We start from the raw sequence: 16,019 nt of genomic DNA, 5'->3' as shown, positions 1-16,019 counted from the left end.
CAGGAACCAGCTACATCCAATTAAGTAACTGGATTTGATTTCCTATAGTATTAAAACTGCTTAATTGCCCATGAAAATTACATGACTCAGGATGGTTAAATTTCCTTCTTAGAGCATTTGCAGGAAATTGCTTTGTGATTCTGTTTACTTTCCTTCGAAACAATTGACCATTCAGTAGGGTTTGAAGAGCACTGCACCTTTGCTGTACAGAACTGTCGGACACACAAAATCATCCAGAATCAAAAGAGACCCGTGGCCTCCAGGGCAAACTGGGTTAAAGGCACTTACCTTGGTGTAAATCAGGAGTAAATCCACTGAAGTCAACACAGTTACACCAGATCAGAGTCAGGCTCACAATTTTAGCCTCAATTTTTAATGTCCTTGTTTTTGTGGGTATTATTTTGCTCCAGTATACAATTCCCCTCGTTTTGAGGCCACGTCCTCAGATGGTACAGATTGCACAGCTCCTTTATATCACTGAAGTCAACAGAGCTGCACAGATCTACATCAGCTGAGGATCCGACCCATAATCAATAAGGGTGTATTGATCCCCGTGCAGAGGCATAAAATTACGTTGTTAGACTCTAATTAATGCTTGTCATGTCAAATAGCGCTTTGGGCTTTAGCACAAAGCTTACGCAGTGCCCTTTTTTACACTCGTTCTGGATGAAAGATTAGACTCTTCCCATAGAATCATTAACTCAAAACCAACATGGTGTAAGCCTTTATGAAATTACAAGTGAATAAGAATAAAATAGTGTATTATAATTAGGAACACATATTCTTATAGGTATCGTGGTAACAGCTACAATTAAAATTAACCTTCAGCAATGGAAGGGCGCCTCTCAATTACATACAGATCAGAAGGTACAATAAAAATATATACATAGATTGAGTGCTGCTGTGTGGGGAAGTACTGGCTGGGGGGGTAGGATGTATGCTACAGGGTGTGGGGGAGATGGGAATGCTGGGTGGTGGTGTGGGGATTGCTGGGTGGGATGTGTAGAGTGTTGCTATTGACAGGTGTTTGGGGTTGCTTCTGTGGAGAGGGGTGCCGAGTGGGGGTTGCTGTGGTAGGGGCTGTAGAGTGGAAAGTACTAGCTGCAAGGAAGTTTACCTCCCTGCTGCACTGAGTTTCTCCCTCTGAGGAGAGGGGGAGAGAACAAACTTGACCAGATGTGTAGTCACGTTGCTCAGTGCACTGCTTAGAGGGCACTCAGATACTGCAGGACCTACATGGGCTGGGATAGAATAGATTTCACTTTGGCTTTGTGATGCATACATATGAAAGAATGTAGAGGACAGATTCTGATCTCTGTTAGACGGGTGCAGATCTCAAGTAATTCCATTGATGTCACTGGCCTAACAGAGATCAGAATCGGGTCCTCTGTCTCAGAATTGATTTGATGCCTCCATTTCTTGATAACTGCAGGTAAGTAAATAACTTTCTTAAACTAATGCCCCAAATCTGGACAGGCACTGTTTTTGTGGGTGCATTTTTACTTCTCCATGCAGCCTTGCACCTCCCCACCATATCTTCCCCTTCAGTGGCTTGAGGGCTGTATTCTAACAGGGATAACAATTCCCTACCATATAGAGATATTGGGAGGACAAACGCATTAAAGATTTTGAGGTGCTGGGCTATTGTAATGGGGTTCTGTAGTGGGGTGTGTACCTCACAAAGGCCCTGAATGGGCTAATGTGGGCCTCAGAAGTCAATTAATGTACCAAAATTGGATTAGTGAAAAAAGAGGAAGAAGATTTTTTGAATTGTACCCTAGAGCTGAGGATAATGATGTACTTCAGAACCTGGATAGGAAAAATGAAATGATTTTGTTCAGACAACAAATTGGCCATTGTGGCTTAAACAGTAAATTTTTTTTAAATAGACAGACACAAAGATGGCCTATGTGTGCTCTGTAAGGTGGAAGAAACAACTGATTACCTTGTGTGGGTCTGTGAGAGCTTCGATAATGAAAGGGAAAAGCTTTCTGAGGAATTCAAATGTCTTAAGATATCAAAAGTTATGTTACGTTATTAGCGGAAATGGGGTAGTATTAGAAAGGAGTTGTTACATTACCTGAAGGACACAGCAGAGTGAGAGAATATAAACCGCTAAGTATTTAGGAATTACAGCTCGTGGCGACTAGTGACTATTCAGTCAAGTCTACTTTGCCATGAAAGAAAGAAGCTGTGGGGTAAGAGGCTGCAGTCACTCTGTGGGAAGAGGGAGGGTGTGAGGAGGAGGCTCATGGGGAGACTATGCCCTGGGATCGTAGCCTGAGTAGAGAAGGAAACTAATGGTTACTGAGAGTGGAACAGTCTTTATTGCTAAGCCCTGGCAGAAGGGCAGGTTCTAGACTTCCAGGAGGGGAGCAAGCCCTGGGAGATGTTTAGTTAAGGAACAAAGCATGGGGAACTTGAGGCCTAAAAGGGCAAGCCTGAGGAGGGCAGAGGTTAGGTTAAGTTTACTCATTACATTTGGAATTTTGTTAGGGGATTCCAGGCAAGGGCCCTGAGAGTCATGGCCCTGCATGAAGGGTTAACCTGCAGAGGTTGTGTGGAGAGAAGGCCTGAGAAAGGCAGGGTAGGAAGAAGCACGGGGAGGTGGCAGCAAGGAGTTGTATGGAGCAGACCTTCGCTGCTAGTTATAGGGTCCCTGGGCTGGAACCCCCCTACCAGCCTCCAGTGAAGGTGTCATGAAGCCCCCCGATATAAGGGGTTGAGGTCAGTGGAAGTCATTGGACAAGGGGGTGCAAGGAGTAGAAGGCCAAGAGTTAGGCCCAGAGACTTGATATAAGGACACTGGACTTTTATTTGTGAGACTCCATTACCCAGGAAGGAGCGGGCTTATGTCATACATTGATCTTTAGCAGAAGGTCCTTTTGTAGAGTGTATCGCAGAGTTTATGGCTCTGGAGTATCCAAGGATTTGCAACAATTCATGGCTAAAATCCTTCCTTTATGCCCCCTATTGCACTACATATTCCAATGCAATAAGACTCGCTTGCCAAAAACGATGTCCAAAAATGAATATGATTGAAGGTTTCCAACCCCCGCCAGGGAAGGGGAAAAGAGAATCACTGGCAGCTAGTAGGAAATGTTTTATTGTCCATGCTTGGAAAAACAAATAATAGTCTAAATCAACCTCAGTTTGTCTTTCTTTCCATAGATCCTAACATGGTAAGGCCTTGTTATACCATTAGGTAGCCAAATGAAATGGCTCCAATTAGCCATATAAGTGGCTTTCAGTGGTGCTGCTTTCTGGAAAATGAAATTATAGAAATAATGAAATGTCTTAATGCAGGAGAATCTTAAAGTAGCCGGCAGATGTTCCTTAGCTCTCTTGCCATGGTTTTTTAAGGACAGATTCTAGCTTCGAGTATGCACTGCTGCACAGCTTGAAAAACTGGCAATGGAACATCTGCAAGCATGGACAAGAGGGCATTTTTTCTCAAGATAGGGTACCAGTGGCAATAAGTCCCAGGCATGCCAGATCAGAACGCAGCATTGTAAAAATCCCCATCAGAAGCCATAATGTTTGCCCTAATCCGTAAGGAAATACGCCAGAATAAACCTTGATTTTTCATTACATCCTGTGTGGATTGTGATATTTCAATTTAGCACGCTGGCATTTTCTAGGCTGCCAGCCAAAATGGATGCTTGCGGTAGGAAGACACAGGTAAACATGTCTGCAGAGCCATGTGTTAATTCAGTCATCCATTTGTAATGTGCCCTTCCTGTAAACCTCCCAGGGCACTTGTAAAATTCAAATTAGCGCTAAAATAAAATAAGGAAAAGACGTGATTTTCATGCATAAGCATCCATCATAAAGAGAACAATACTGAATACAACAGCTAATCGGTTTCCATGTAAACATGTCAGGGACTTTCCTCTCTGAAAAGAAAGGGCCTGATACAAGGCCCTTCGAAGCTAACAGACACCCACTAACTAAGGGTATGTCTACATGTCTAAATACGTACCTCCCAACCCAGGCACACAGGCGCTCACTAGCTCCACGAGAGCTAGCATGCTAAAAGTAGCAGTGTGGACTTGGCGACATGGGCTAGCCACCCCCAGGGTCTGAATTCAGGTGCCTAACATGAGCCGCTGTCCCAGCCGCAACAGCCACACTGCTCTTTTTAGCACACTAGCTGGAGCAGAGTGAGCCCAAGTCTGTCTGGGAACCATGCTCCCTGCTGCAGTGCACACATACCCTTCATGGGTACGGGCCCAGAGAGGGGAAAGCAATGATCAGCTCTTTAAACACACGGCTTGGAATTATATTCAGAGATGATAAAGGGTCCAGTAGTAGCTGATCTTCCAAAGTGACTGTGCATAGGGAGAATGCTATGTTGGGAAGAAAATCTGGTTTGCACTGGGAGGTGATCAGAGTGGTGAATCGCTAACAGAGATTTTGTTACTGAAATACGTGTCTTACCAGGAAGCAAACCAAAGCCCGTTAATGGGAACCTTTCTGTGTATTGATTAGACTTTGGATCAGGCCCCAGGTGGCTGCAGTGTTGTGTTTAAACAATCGCATAGGGGAAATCCCCTCTCAGCGGCAGCATTTCCTGACCCTCTGCCTTTTTTTAGTGTCAGTGCAGTGTAGCATGCAATTTCTTCCCAGCCTGATGAGCAACACTAATGTCGCTGTGCCAGCCTGCGTGACAATGGAACTATGTTACCACAGGCAATGCTGGCTGCTGGATATGTAGACTCCCACTATCCAGTGATGTTCAGCCGGACAAAGTGTCACCTTTGCAGAAGGAGACTGTGTTTTCCATGGGGCCAAATCCTGATCCCATTGAAGCCAGTGGGCATTTTGCCATGGACTCCCATGGGACCAAGATTTGGCTCATTTTGCATTTTTTAAAATATATGATGCTAGGTGATGCCTAATTCTGCTTCCATTGAAGTCAGTATCAAATGCCACATGGGTTTCATTGGGTTCTGGATTGGGCATGTGGGACTCAAGAGTCGCAGGCTGGTAAGGCCCCTCCACCTACCATTAATACAGTGACCAGGGCAGCCCCCAGGGAGGTTAGGTGCAGAGTGGGGCAATTAATTTTTCCATATTTTTATCCTGGTGTGGCATCATCATCCTGAGTTTAAATGGGTTTGGCCATGCCATGGCGTCCCCAGTATAGAGTCAACTGCTGGAAAAACCTAAAAGTGTGATGAAAGCCAAAATGCAAAGAGGGAAAAGATGTTCTTGTGGGTAAAACACAGGATCGAGGCCCAGAGGAGCTGGGTTCTGTCCTCAGCGCTGTCATAGACTAACCTCTCAGGTTCATTTCAGAGGGACCTAAGGGAGTCAGATACCAAACTCCCCTTAATTTGGGCACCTAATTCCCTGAGGCACCACTGAAATCACCAGCCTTCATGCCTCAGTTTCCCCCTCAGGGAAATGGGAGGTAAAAATATTGACCTTGCCTCATAGGCATGTTGTGAGGTTTTAATTAATGTTTTGGATCATTTATAGGCCTTTGGCTGGAAATGCTGCGCTGTCAGCCCAGTGCTGTGGTTGTTACTAATGCAGGAGGGAAAAGTGGGTTGAAATTATGACTGGCGATATTGTTGAGGGGAAGTTTTACAGCTGTGTAAACACATCTCCTCCATTACCACTGCCTGTATGCATTACTGAATGGTGCTGGGTCTCTGCAGATAACTCACTCTAATGAATATGTGCCCAGTGTCTCACACAGAGAGCTTGGCGGAGCAAGCAGTTCGTTTGTGCTTTAATGACTCCCATGACACACGGGGGCAGTAGACAGCTCCGTGACTAATAAGCTTTTGTTATTAATGGCAAAAGGTGCAAATAGACAATTAAATTATCCTCTGTAATAGGACTATGGAGAAACCTCCTCAAAGCACAGACCAGCACATGTTATGGTCACAGCCATTGGGAACAAAGGGATATTGATGAGTGATGATCCAAGACAGAGCGATCTACAGAGGGAAATTTCCTCATGGGGAAAATGAAGTTTATCTTTACATACGTCATACAAGAAACCGTTTTTTGGAGTACTGGTGCCATGGGAATCGCATGAGCAAGGCAATCTCAGGGATGAATACGCAGGATCATATTCCTTTGTGTTAATGAAGATTTTTAATAAGTTGTAAATGTTCCCAAGCAATACAACAAAAGGACAGGCTCCAGTTGTAGACAAGTGGTATTTTAGCTATGTCTGTATATGTGTAATGTGACTTAGAAGGCTAAAATGAGAGGTGAAAATACATGTTAAGATAGGAATAAGGTAGAGCTAATAACGTCAGTGATGGTCCTACAGTCCACATAAGATAAGCACTTTGCAGGTGGTTCTGCTCTGGAAGTGACTCTGTGAAATACCTTTGACCTTCTTTGTACTGAGAAAATGAGGGGTGTTTCGCAAATGTGTCAATAAACATGTTTTTAAACATCACTAAGGACCTGTTGTGGACCAAGATAGGATTGTTTAAAAACATGTTGGCTAGTCCTGGCCAGTCTTAGGGATTCTGCTCCCATTGGTCAATATCTAGGGTTGACCATGACTGGCTAATACAACACCACTGAATTTGTCTACACTAGGTGCAAAATGGTGTTTAACAACATGTTAATTAGCATGTATTAGCTAACACTGGTGTTAGCCACAGGTGCAAATCCCTACCATACACCTGGTGCATGTAAGCTCCATGGTGCACCATGCAACTCATGGTTTACCCAGTGCATTGCATCTACAGTAGGGATTTGTTTAGCGACAAAGATGGCTATGACCCCAGTGTAAACAAAGTCTAAGGGTATGTCCTCACTGCAGAGTTAACTCGGGTGATCAGCACCTGAGTTAGCCTCAGCTGGGTGTGAGTGACCACACTGCAAAGCCACCCTCGAGATACTGTGTCCTCTCTGGTGCTGCACTCACCTGTGTGTGTTGCTAGGACTTCGGGAGGCATATCCCACAGTTCTCTGGCAATGTCGATTTTCATTTTGAATCGATTCGGAATTTCCCCTGGGAAAACCCACATTTTTGGTTGAAAAATTTCAAGAGATGATTTTTCGTTCAAAATTTCACACAGGGGAAAGTGTTGGTTTTCCGGCCTCCTCTGCTGGTTTGCAGCGTTGTGGCCACATACCTTCCCTTCCTTATGCACAGCCATATATTCACCCAGAGGTTGGCCACGCCTAGAACTAGAACTTCAATTAGCACGGCTGTCAATACGTATTTTTATGCCACCTTTTTAGTTCCCTCTGGTTTGCTGAGTATCATGTTCATTATTGCCAAAACCCTTTTGTTCTGTTAAGCACTTTCCTTCATTGCAGCTGTGACTTAGTTCCAGAGATTCTTGGCAATGCCTGAAGTTCAATTCCTTATTGGGGCCTTGCTTCCAGAGTTCATTGAGCTGTGCTGCGTCTTCTTTAGTTATCTTGAATTTCTTCTTTTCCTGTGCAGCATTCAAGCTAGAATTTCACTTTTTATTTTAAAAATACCAGTTGTCCTCCCTTTCTCCTGATCATCTCTTATGGCAGAGGAGAAATCAGGCTACCGGTTGTCCATGTGGTGCTCTTTGGATCATAATTTACTTGACAGCTGCTTTATCTGCCCTGTGTCATTCTCATCATATGCCAGTGTGCTGGGAGATATTGATCCCACGTATTAGATCCCTTACAATTTGGTGGTGTTCTCCCGCTCTTTCTGAGTGCGCCTTTCCTTTGTTAAGGGATTCTATCTCCATCAGCAGAGGGTGTCTTCTTCCTGTAATTCTCCCCTAAAGCTATTATTTTTTTCCTTTTGACAATAGGAGTGAATAATCTGCTGGCAACATAATTCCGTGTGATTCACTTTTCGTGACATTCTCCTTCTGGCTCACCTGCCTTGTGGGTGAATAGCAATGTGTTATGTCACAGCCAAACGTACCACATTAGTGATGAGGTAGAAAGAGAAATACCGTTGGATAATTGGAGCCTCCCAGTAAAATACCATATAAAATGTGTCAACACATTTTAGGCAGCACGTCTGTAACAAGCTGGTTAAAATAACCTGGGCTATTATTACCTCTTTCTACAACTCAATACACAGAGAACAATCAATGGTATTTAATGGGGACTGAGAATTTGGCAGCTCCAAAGGCTTTCTATATTTGTCTTGGGCTCTCAGATGAGAGAGCCTAAAAGAAACGCAGACATTGATTTTTCAGCCACTAACATGCTTATTAACAACAGAGCAAATGCAGCAGTAGTTGTGAATGTGAAGTAAGCAAGTAGGCGTTTGCTCACATAGGACCATATGCTCCCTATTGTGAGACGTATTTTAATAAGATGTTGGAGTTTCCTGCAGAAAGCTCTGTGTAACATCCAGTTACCCCCAGCAAAAAATCCATTTCTACATTATATGATGCCATGCCAGGAGAATCACAGACCAAAGCCAGGCAAAAAGTTGGTAATGGAACCAGGTGAATTCAGACTCCCTTGATCTGATCACTAGGCTACTTCGCCTTCTTTAACTTACTTCAGTATAAATCAGGAGTGACTCTGGTGACATCAGTGGAGTTATACTAGTGTCAAACAGGCATAAAGTCAGATTCAGACCTGTGAAATACTGAACTGTATCCAGAGTTTGACTATAGGGATTTGGGGTTTGGTCCATCTCTTTTTCCCTTCGTGCTTAATGGAGCTAGATTGACTGGACCAAGCCACATTTTGGTTTGGGACTGAAGCAATCCACACTTGGGCAAGCCCCATTGCACAGCAGTGCAGGACATCTATTTTGGGGTTACCATCCTTCAACTTCCCAAAAAGAAGACACTGCCGGGGGGGAGGGGGAATTCAGGGGAGGTACAGTTGGGGGGGGGGTGGAGGGGTGTGTGTACTGGGAGGGGGTGCCTGGGAGGTGCTGGAGGTCCTCACTCTTGAGGTGGGGGGCAGCATCACTCCCTGTCAAGGTGGCAGGGCGGCTGGGGCAGGCCCAAGACCTAGTGCCAGCCATCTGTCAGCGCCTCCCTGCCTCTCCCCCTCCCCAGGACTGGGATCTGGTGGCTGCAGCGGGGGGACCAATCAGGATGCAGAGCCAGCTGCACTGGAACAAATATCCCCTCTATGGACAGGCCCTCGGTCTCCCCTCTGTCTGAGGCTTGCACATGCCTGTGTGAATGCTGTAGTAGGACAGACACAGAAGGAGCTGAATGTTTGCTTTTGCTTCTGTTGTCAGGCTGTGAAGAGTTACTGAAGGATGTGCTGGCTGTCGAAAACCCTGGGTGTTGGCACTACGAGCCGCGGTATGTGGATTACTACTACCAGGTAAGAGATTCACTGATTCTGCCCACTAGAGGGTGCCACAAATAAACCGGCGGGCAAACCCGGAGCGCAGCAAGTGACTTGTGGAAAGGAGCTAGTAGCGAAAAATCTGTGCCATGCAAGCGCTGCTGAACTACAGAAGTATAAGGGAGGAACGGATCTGGGTATAAAAGCTGGTCCACATGCAGACTTGCACCTAAATAACTGACTTGGTTACAGGTAACTGAGTTCGTTAAAGCAGCTGAATTCTTTGTGCACACAGGCGCTCGGTAGAGTTCATTTCACCAGGAACTACTGGTGCTACACCAGGATTTGTCAGCTGCTGGGAAGCAACTGCCATCAGTGCTGTTATCGGTGGACCATCATCTGTTTGCCAGTGGGGCCGGGCCAGACCCCCCTAGATATACAGTCCTCTATAGGATCATACAGGTCCTGAGAATCCTTAGCTCTATAGAACCCCTGTAATTTCTAGTGCGTGTCAAAAATGCTCCAGGCAGGGGGCGGCCCGTGGTCCCGCCACCACCACTCTGAGCAGGGGGCGGCCTGAGGCCCCACCACCACTCTTCCAGGCAGGGGGAAGCTGCGGAAGTTACAGAGGAATCTGTGACCTCCGTGAAAGACTCGCAACCTTAGGCCTGGGGTATGTTGGTAAGAAACAAGCAAATGTTTTGTGCACTGGAGGTCTGTACGGTTTAATTGCTGAAATCACCCTGATTACCTTTATTACCCAAGGGAACAATATTATTTTCCCATGGCAGAGATGAGACCTGTTACTGTTAGGGTTGCCAACCCTCCTGGAGCCGCTAGGAATTAAGGGACATAATCTTTAATTAAAGATTAATATGTGATGAAGCCTCCAGGAATGCATCCAACCAAAATTGGCAACCCTAGTTGCTGTGCCTATGAAGCATCTGTTAAATGATCTCGCCTGTCTCAGCAAGGGTGCGTTCTGCCAGCGTTTTGAAGAGCAGGTCAGTTCCCCTTACTGGAGGGGCCACTTACAATCAGAAGATAGGAACAGAATTGTCTTTGAAGCACTCTCTAGTGATGTTAGAGGTGATGCTGGAAGGGAATCCTCTTTCAGAATGAGGCTCTATCTACATAAAGACAAGTGCAACACCAACTCACCGCATCAAACGATCGGTGTAGCGGCAGGATCCAATTTAGCAGTGGATGAACTTCCAATGTCTGGAAGTTCTGCTTAAATATGCTGTCCCCCATCCCAGCTGCCCCCAAATGTATCTACTTATTCAAACCAGAGCTGGAAGAGTTCTAAATATCCATGGGTGTATTCCAATATTCATACCAATAATGTGCTTACCCCTTCATCTATACACACCATCTCTGAGGAGTCATAGGGTAATTCACTCTCCAAACCCTGCTGATCTTTGGTGTCTCTGCTCAAATGGCCACAGTAGAGGTCAGAGATGATGGCTGTTATTTGGGATCTAACTACCTGCCAACTGGATACAGGTCTGAGACCAGCACCTCATTTCACAAAGGCTGCCAAAAAGTCATTGGACAGTAATGACCATCATTACCTCCTAAGGCGGAGTGCAATTCAAACCGCTGGCATAAATGTTCTGTATTCCTTTATCAATCCCTTGAGCTTTCCAGGCCCATGGTCCCCAAGTTTAATAATTTTGCTGCTTTGTGGATAATCTCACATGGATCAATGCAACCTCCCCAAATATCCTGTAACTGGAGCATTTATTTCTTCCTCATATGTTTTATTTCATTTTTAATCTTTCTAATACCATATCACAGTGAATGCCCCAAAATACGATAGACCAACACAGTATTGGCATCATAAATCATGCAGGAAGGAGAATATTTGCCAGTATATTCTAGGTCCTTTGTCTGGATACTGAAAACGGAGCAAGCAAACCAACACCATGGTGGGAGGAAGAGTCAGAGCTATATTAAAATAAACACAACAGTGCAGATGTTCTTTCTGCTGGTCTGAAATATACATAAAATGCATTGAAAGGACTTTGGTTGTGAATTTATCAGAAAGACAACATAAAGTCCCCACCACTCATGGTTGTTAACCATTTGTATGTTACTTCTTGTGGAAGTTGAGGTGTTAATCTAGGTGTCCACCTTGAGTTGCTACATTCTGCCAAAAATTCCCTTTTGCCCTTTATGTTACAGTCTTCTGGTACAGTCTTCTCCCTCACTTCCCCTCCTAAAGCCTGTTTTACGGTCAAACCCCGGAGAGGGGAAACTGAGGCCAGGGACGGGCCTGAAGTCAGACCAGGAAAGTCCCTGCTACACTATCCAGAAATTCCTTAAAAAGTGCCCAGAAGGTGAGTTCTCCCTGACTGAGACCTGCTGCCTCTGCATCCTCCTTCCAGTTCATGCAGCTTCGTCCCACAGCATATTGTTCTGCATTGGAGCTGAAGACACATAAAAAGTCTGTAGCACACTAAGGCACGGCCACCCTGCTTTACGAAGCAGTAACTTGGAACCTTCCTCCAAATAAATTACTTGACCTTCAGCCCCAGAATTTGTCTGCACTGGAGTTGGATCATCGCCTCCTATACACGTGTCAGGGCTCTGATCACTTAGTGGCGACCCTGGCGAATTCGGGACCCCGTGGTTCACCGCCGTTGCAGGTCCACCTGGCGGTAGCCGTGCAGGACGCTGGAGGTACACAATGCTCGAGCGTATTTCCCTCGGTGTTGTCTAACCAGGCTGGTCTCATCCTCGCCTGGGTTTTGGAGAGAAGTCTCCCATCAGTGTGCTGTTACCCGTTCAGCTCTACTAGTGGTATCAACCATGGCAGTGCTTGTGTAGACAGGAGACAGGCATTTTTACCATTTTATCCTCGAAGCTTACGCTGCGCAAGGTTAGGCAACAGAGTGAGAAAATGCCAGAGCCCTGTGTACCCTACAGTTTCTGCTATTGCCAGCACTGGTGGAGTGCAATAGTGCTGAATTATGGGCCATAATTTACCAGTGTCGACGCAACCTGGGGTGCAAGTGTGTGAAAGCAACAATACCTCTGAGGGGGAAACTAGGCTGTAAAAGAGTGGGGACTGATGGTATTCTGGGATGAACTCTTGGGCCTGATTCAATGTTGGCCTGTCCTTGTGTGCTTCAGAACAGCCAGCCTGGGCCAGACCTATGATCCATCTAGTCCAGTTTCCTGTCTCTGACACTGGTCAACACCTGATGCTTCAGCAGAAGGTGCAGAGAAATTCTCAGTAGGCAGGCGTAGGATGATCTGCCCCCCTGAGGAGTATCATCCTAACCCTGATACTTAGTGATTGGCTGAAACCCTGAAGTATGAGGTTTTGTATCCCTTCCAAAACTCTTTTCTTTACATTTTTCTTTTTTTAGTATTTATCATTATAACTCTAGACATGTTTGTTCTCCATATAAATAGCCCATCCCTCTTTGCCACTTACCAAGTTCTTGGCCTCAAGGACATCCTGTGGCAATGCGTTTCACAGTCTAATTAAGCATTGTATGAAAACATTCTTTGTTTTGTCAGTTTTGAAGTTGCCGCCTTTCAGTTTCATTGACTATCCCCTTGCTCTTGAGTTATGAGACATGGATAATAGAAGACCCTGATTTACCTTCTCTGTAGCGTGCATTATTTGTACACTTCTACAATGTCTCCTCTAATTCATCTCATCTCTAAAGAAAACATTCCCAGTCTTTTCAATTGTTCTTCATATGTGAGTTTTGCAGGCCCCTAATCATTCTCATTACCCTTCTCTGAACCCCATCTAATTCTGCAATATTCTTGTGAAATGGGGTGACTAGTACTCAGAGAGTTAGGATTGGAGGGGGTTGACAGCCCTAGCAAGGGTTAGGGTTCAGGCTGGTTGGTTTCCCTAGGTTAGGGCTGGGGCTGGAACGGGGTAAGGTTAGGGTGAACCCTAAGCTGTGACGCTAAAGGCCTGTAGGTTGATGGGTTAGAGTTTAGTCGCATAGGGAACACCATAGCTACGTTAGAGGTTGGAGCTAGTACAGGGTGCTGGGGTTAGGTTAGGGTTGGAGCCATTAAACGTACCAGATACGGGTTGCAGTCACTTAGGGTTGCAGCAGGCTGGAGTTAGAGCCTGAAGGTGGCTTTGGTCAACAATTAGCACTACAGCTGGTAAGTGGCCTTGGGCTAGTGTTAGGCCTGGAGCCAGTAGGTGGAGCCAAGCTAGCATTATGGTTGGAGCAGACAGGTGGCCTTGGGCTAGGGGAGGGGTTGGTAAAGGGCCCTTTGCTAGGGTTAGGATTGGAGCCCATAGGAGGTTCGTAGAGGTGCAGCACAGAATCTCACCCTGGGAGTCTTTCCACTGCCTTCTGCAGTTTGGGATCAGACATATGGACAGAGAAGGAGAGCACAGTGTGTTTCCCTCCCAGTTAGTAATCTGCATTGCTTCCGCCAAGAACCTAGTTCCAAGGTTCCCTTGCATTCATGTTTTCTAGAGCAGAAATCAATACTTCCCAGGCAGATTGTGATGAGATTTGTTTTCTTCCATTTAATGAGCTGTCGAGGTTGGTTGATTTGCAAGGATTTTTGTTATGTAGGAATTTTCCCTTGGTGGGTTCATATAACAGCTCAAAGCAGAATCTGCACAGGGCCCTGAAGAATGAGAGGACATTGCAGGGCTCAGGGGCTTGCAGGGCAAAGCCAAGTACATGCTTAGTCATAGCACTTCTGAGGTTTACCTAAACCAGAGACACCCCCTACATTGTTGGGCCCAAATCCTCTGCTTGGTTGCCATCACCTGATGCTGGGCCACAAAGGCTTCGTCCGCCCAACCTTCCCTGGAGAGATGAACGCGTGGGCCACCCCCTTTGTGGTGCTGCACAAACCACCGCTGCTGTTTGTGAAGATTGACCCCACCTCCATCTTCTCTTGTGCAGTGGAACTGTCCTGAGTCATCTGCCCAGGGGCCCCCAATGACTGCGGACATGGGGGCAGCATTTGAGCCATAATGTTGGTTAGAGTAGGGCAGAGTTGTTGGGACTTATTTGTATTATTGTTTCTTTATGCTGAATAAGAATAATGGTTCGTTTCCTATGTGGGCAGCGTAAGAGTGAGGACGTCCTTACCTCTTCATTTCCTTGCTTCTCAAGCTCCTTGGTTTTGTAACTGATTAGATTGATGGCGACCTTACCTGGTATCCTGAGCCGGATTCCTTGTCTTGAGATAGATGCTGGGTAGACACTATGAAAGGACAACTCAGAAATGAAAAGCAGGGGGCTTCCTCAGACCTGTACCATTGCCATGGGGACATCTGAAGGCAAGCAAGTGCTCTTTAAGCATTGCATTCTCAGCCTTGGGACTGCCGGAGTGCTGCTGTGACATACTCCATTCAAAGCACTGCTGAAAACGGGATTTCTCTGCCTTCTAGAAGACGGCAGTCCTGATACTCAGGCTCAACTGCAAAATGTAACATTCCTGCAACCTAGCGGCTGGAAGAGGCCTGGGAAGAAAGTTACCTTTGCTGCTAAGTCTTCTTGGAGCTCAAGTTGCAAAGATGCTGTACTCAGATCCTTGATTCAGACCTTAGTGTGGACAGATTGCACCTGGATTGGGGAAAAAATGCACTCACCAGGTTCAAAATTGGCTGCTTTTTGTAATGCTGTTATGGAAACTTTGGTGGCAGTACTGGGAGGGCCCAGAGGGTTTCCCAAGCACCTGTCGCATAGACAGTGGGCTAGATTCACCTTCAGTGGAATCCAAGCGCCTGCCTGCCTGCCCCTCCCCGCCCCGTGACGGAAAGTCTGTGTGGGAAAAGGACATCGTGGCACAAGCTGCTCACCACCCCCAATCTGTCAGAGGACTCAGCTGGCAGAGCCTTGTCCAGCGGGGCAGAAGAAGAGAGACTAATTTGAAGCGCTCTTGGAACTGCACTTTGTAAGTGCAATTTTGAAAATGTTCACTAGATGTCAGCATAAGACTGAAGAAAGGCCAGTGAGTGAGCACCTCTGCTTCCTCCACTCTTGTAGTGACACCCAGCTGCTGCTATTGGGGCTTTCAGTCCCCCAAAGAAGAGAAGATAAAATAAGTTACTTTTGATGTGCACAGGGATCCAGGCCTATCAGCAACAGCAAGAGTTTCATGCCCAGTTCCCTATGAAAATGTACTGGCTCCTGACAGGTGGCCTGGTTCCTTAGTGAAGGCAAAATCTTGGTGACGCTAGCATTTATACAGGTACCTCTCACTGCCTCAATTGAGAGTTGCCCATCTAATTTTCTTTGCCCCCTCCTGTCTGCATCCCGTGTCTAACCTCAGGGATGCAGTTAGGGGAAGGAGCAAGAGGCAGGATGCCTGAGCTCTGCAGCTGCATTGAGGGAGAACAGAAACAGGGTAGTAAGAAGCTGGGTCATGAGACATGTCCCCTTTATTCCACCCAGAGAGTTGCACTTATGCTAACCCTGGTGTTCAGCTTGCTTCTTTGTTGTGATGCTGACTCAGGGGTTTAGAGGTCTGGTCTTGGGGGAGGAAGGAGGAAAAATAATACCCTGGCATCACAAGTTCCCTTCTCAAACACTACCAAGGTGTTGCCTTGCCCCCTCCTCCCAAGTGCCCACTCTGCACAGAGATGCCCAGCTTCAGCGCAAAGGTGGCCATGTGAGAGGAGTTGGAGGCGGCTCTGAGAAGGAGGGTGGCACATGCCGGAGCTTAAGAGATGCACCGAGCCAGTGGTGTGCGCAGGTTGAGACAGACAGGGAGGAAGAAACCTCTGTGCATCCAGCCTTTAATCCCAGCCAGTCGGGTGCAATTCATGTGAC

General features: G+C 46.2%; 1 protein-coding gene across 1 annotated transcript in view; it reads left to right on the top strand.

The window, feature by feature from the left end:
* RAB11FIP4 (RAB11 family interacting protein 4) overlaps positions 1–16,019 on the top strand; it is a 195,043-nt gene that overhangs the window by 79,090 nt on the left and 99,934 nt on the right. Inside the window, exon 3 of the mRNA XM_073310342.2 lies at positions 9,185–9,273. Within this exon, the coding sequence (XP_073166443.1) occupies positions 9,185–9,273 (89 nt within the window). The remainder of the gene's footprint in view (positions 1–9,184; positions 9,274–16,019) is intronic.

The sequence above is a fragment of the Lepidochelys kempii genome, chromosome 14 (assembly GCF_965140285.1).
Source record: "Lepidochelys kempii isolate rLepKem1 chromosome 14, rLepKem1.hap1, whole genome shotgun sequence".
NCBI lineage: Eukaryota > Metazoa > Chordata > Testudines > Cheloniidae > Lepidochelys > Lepidochelys kempii.
This window is presented reverse-complemented; position numbering and strand designations above follow the sequence as displayed.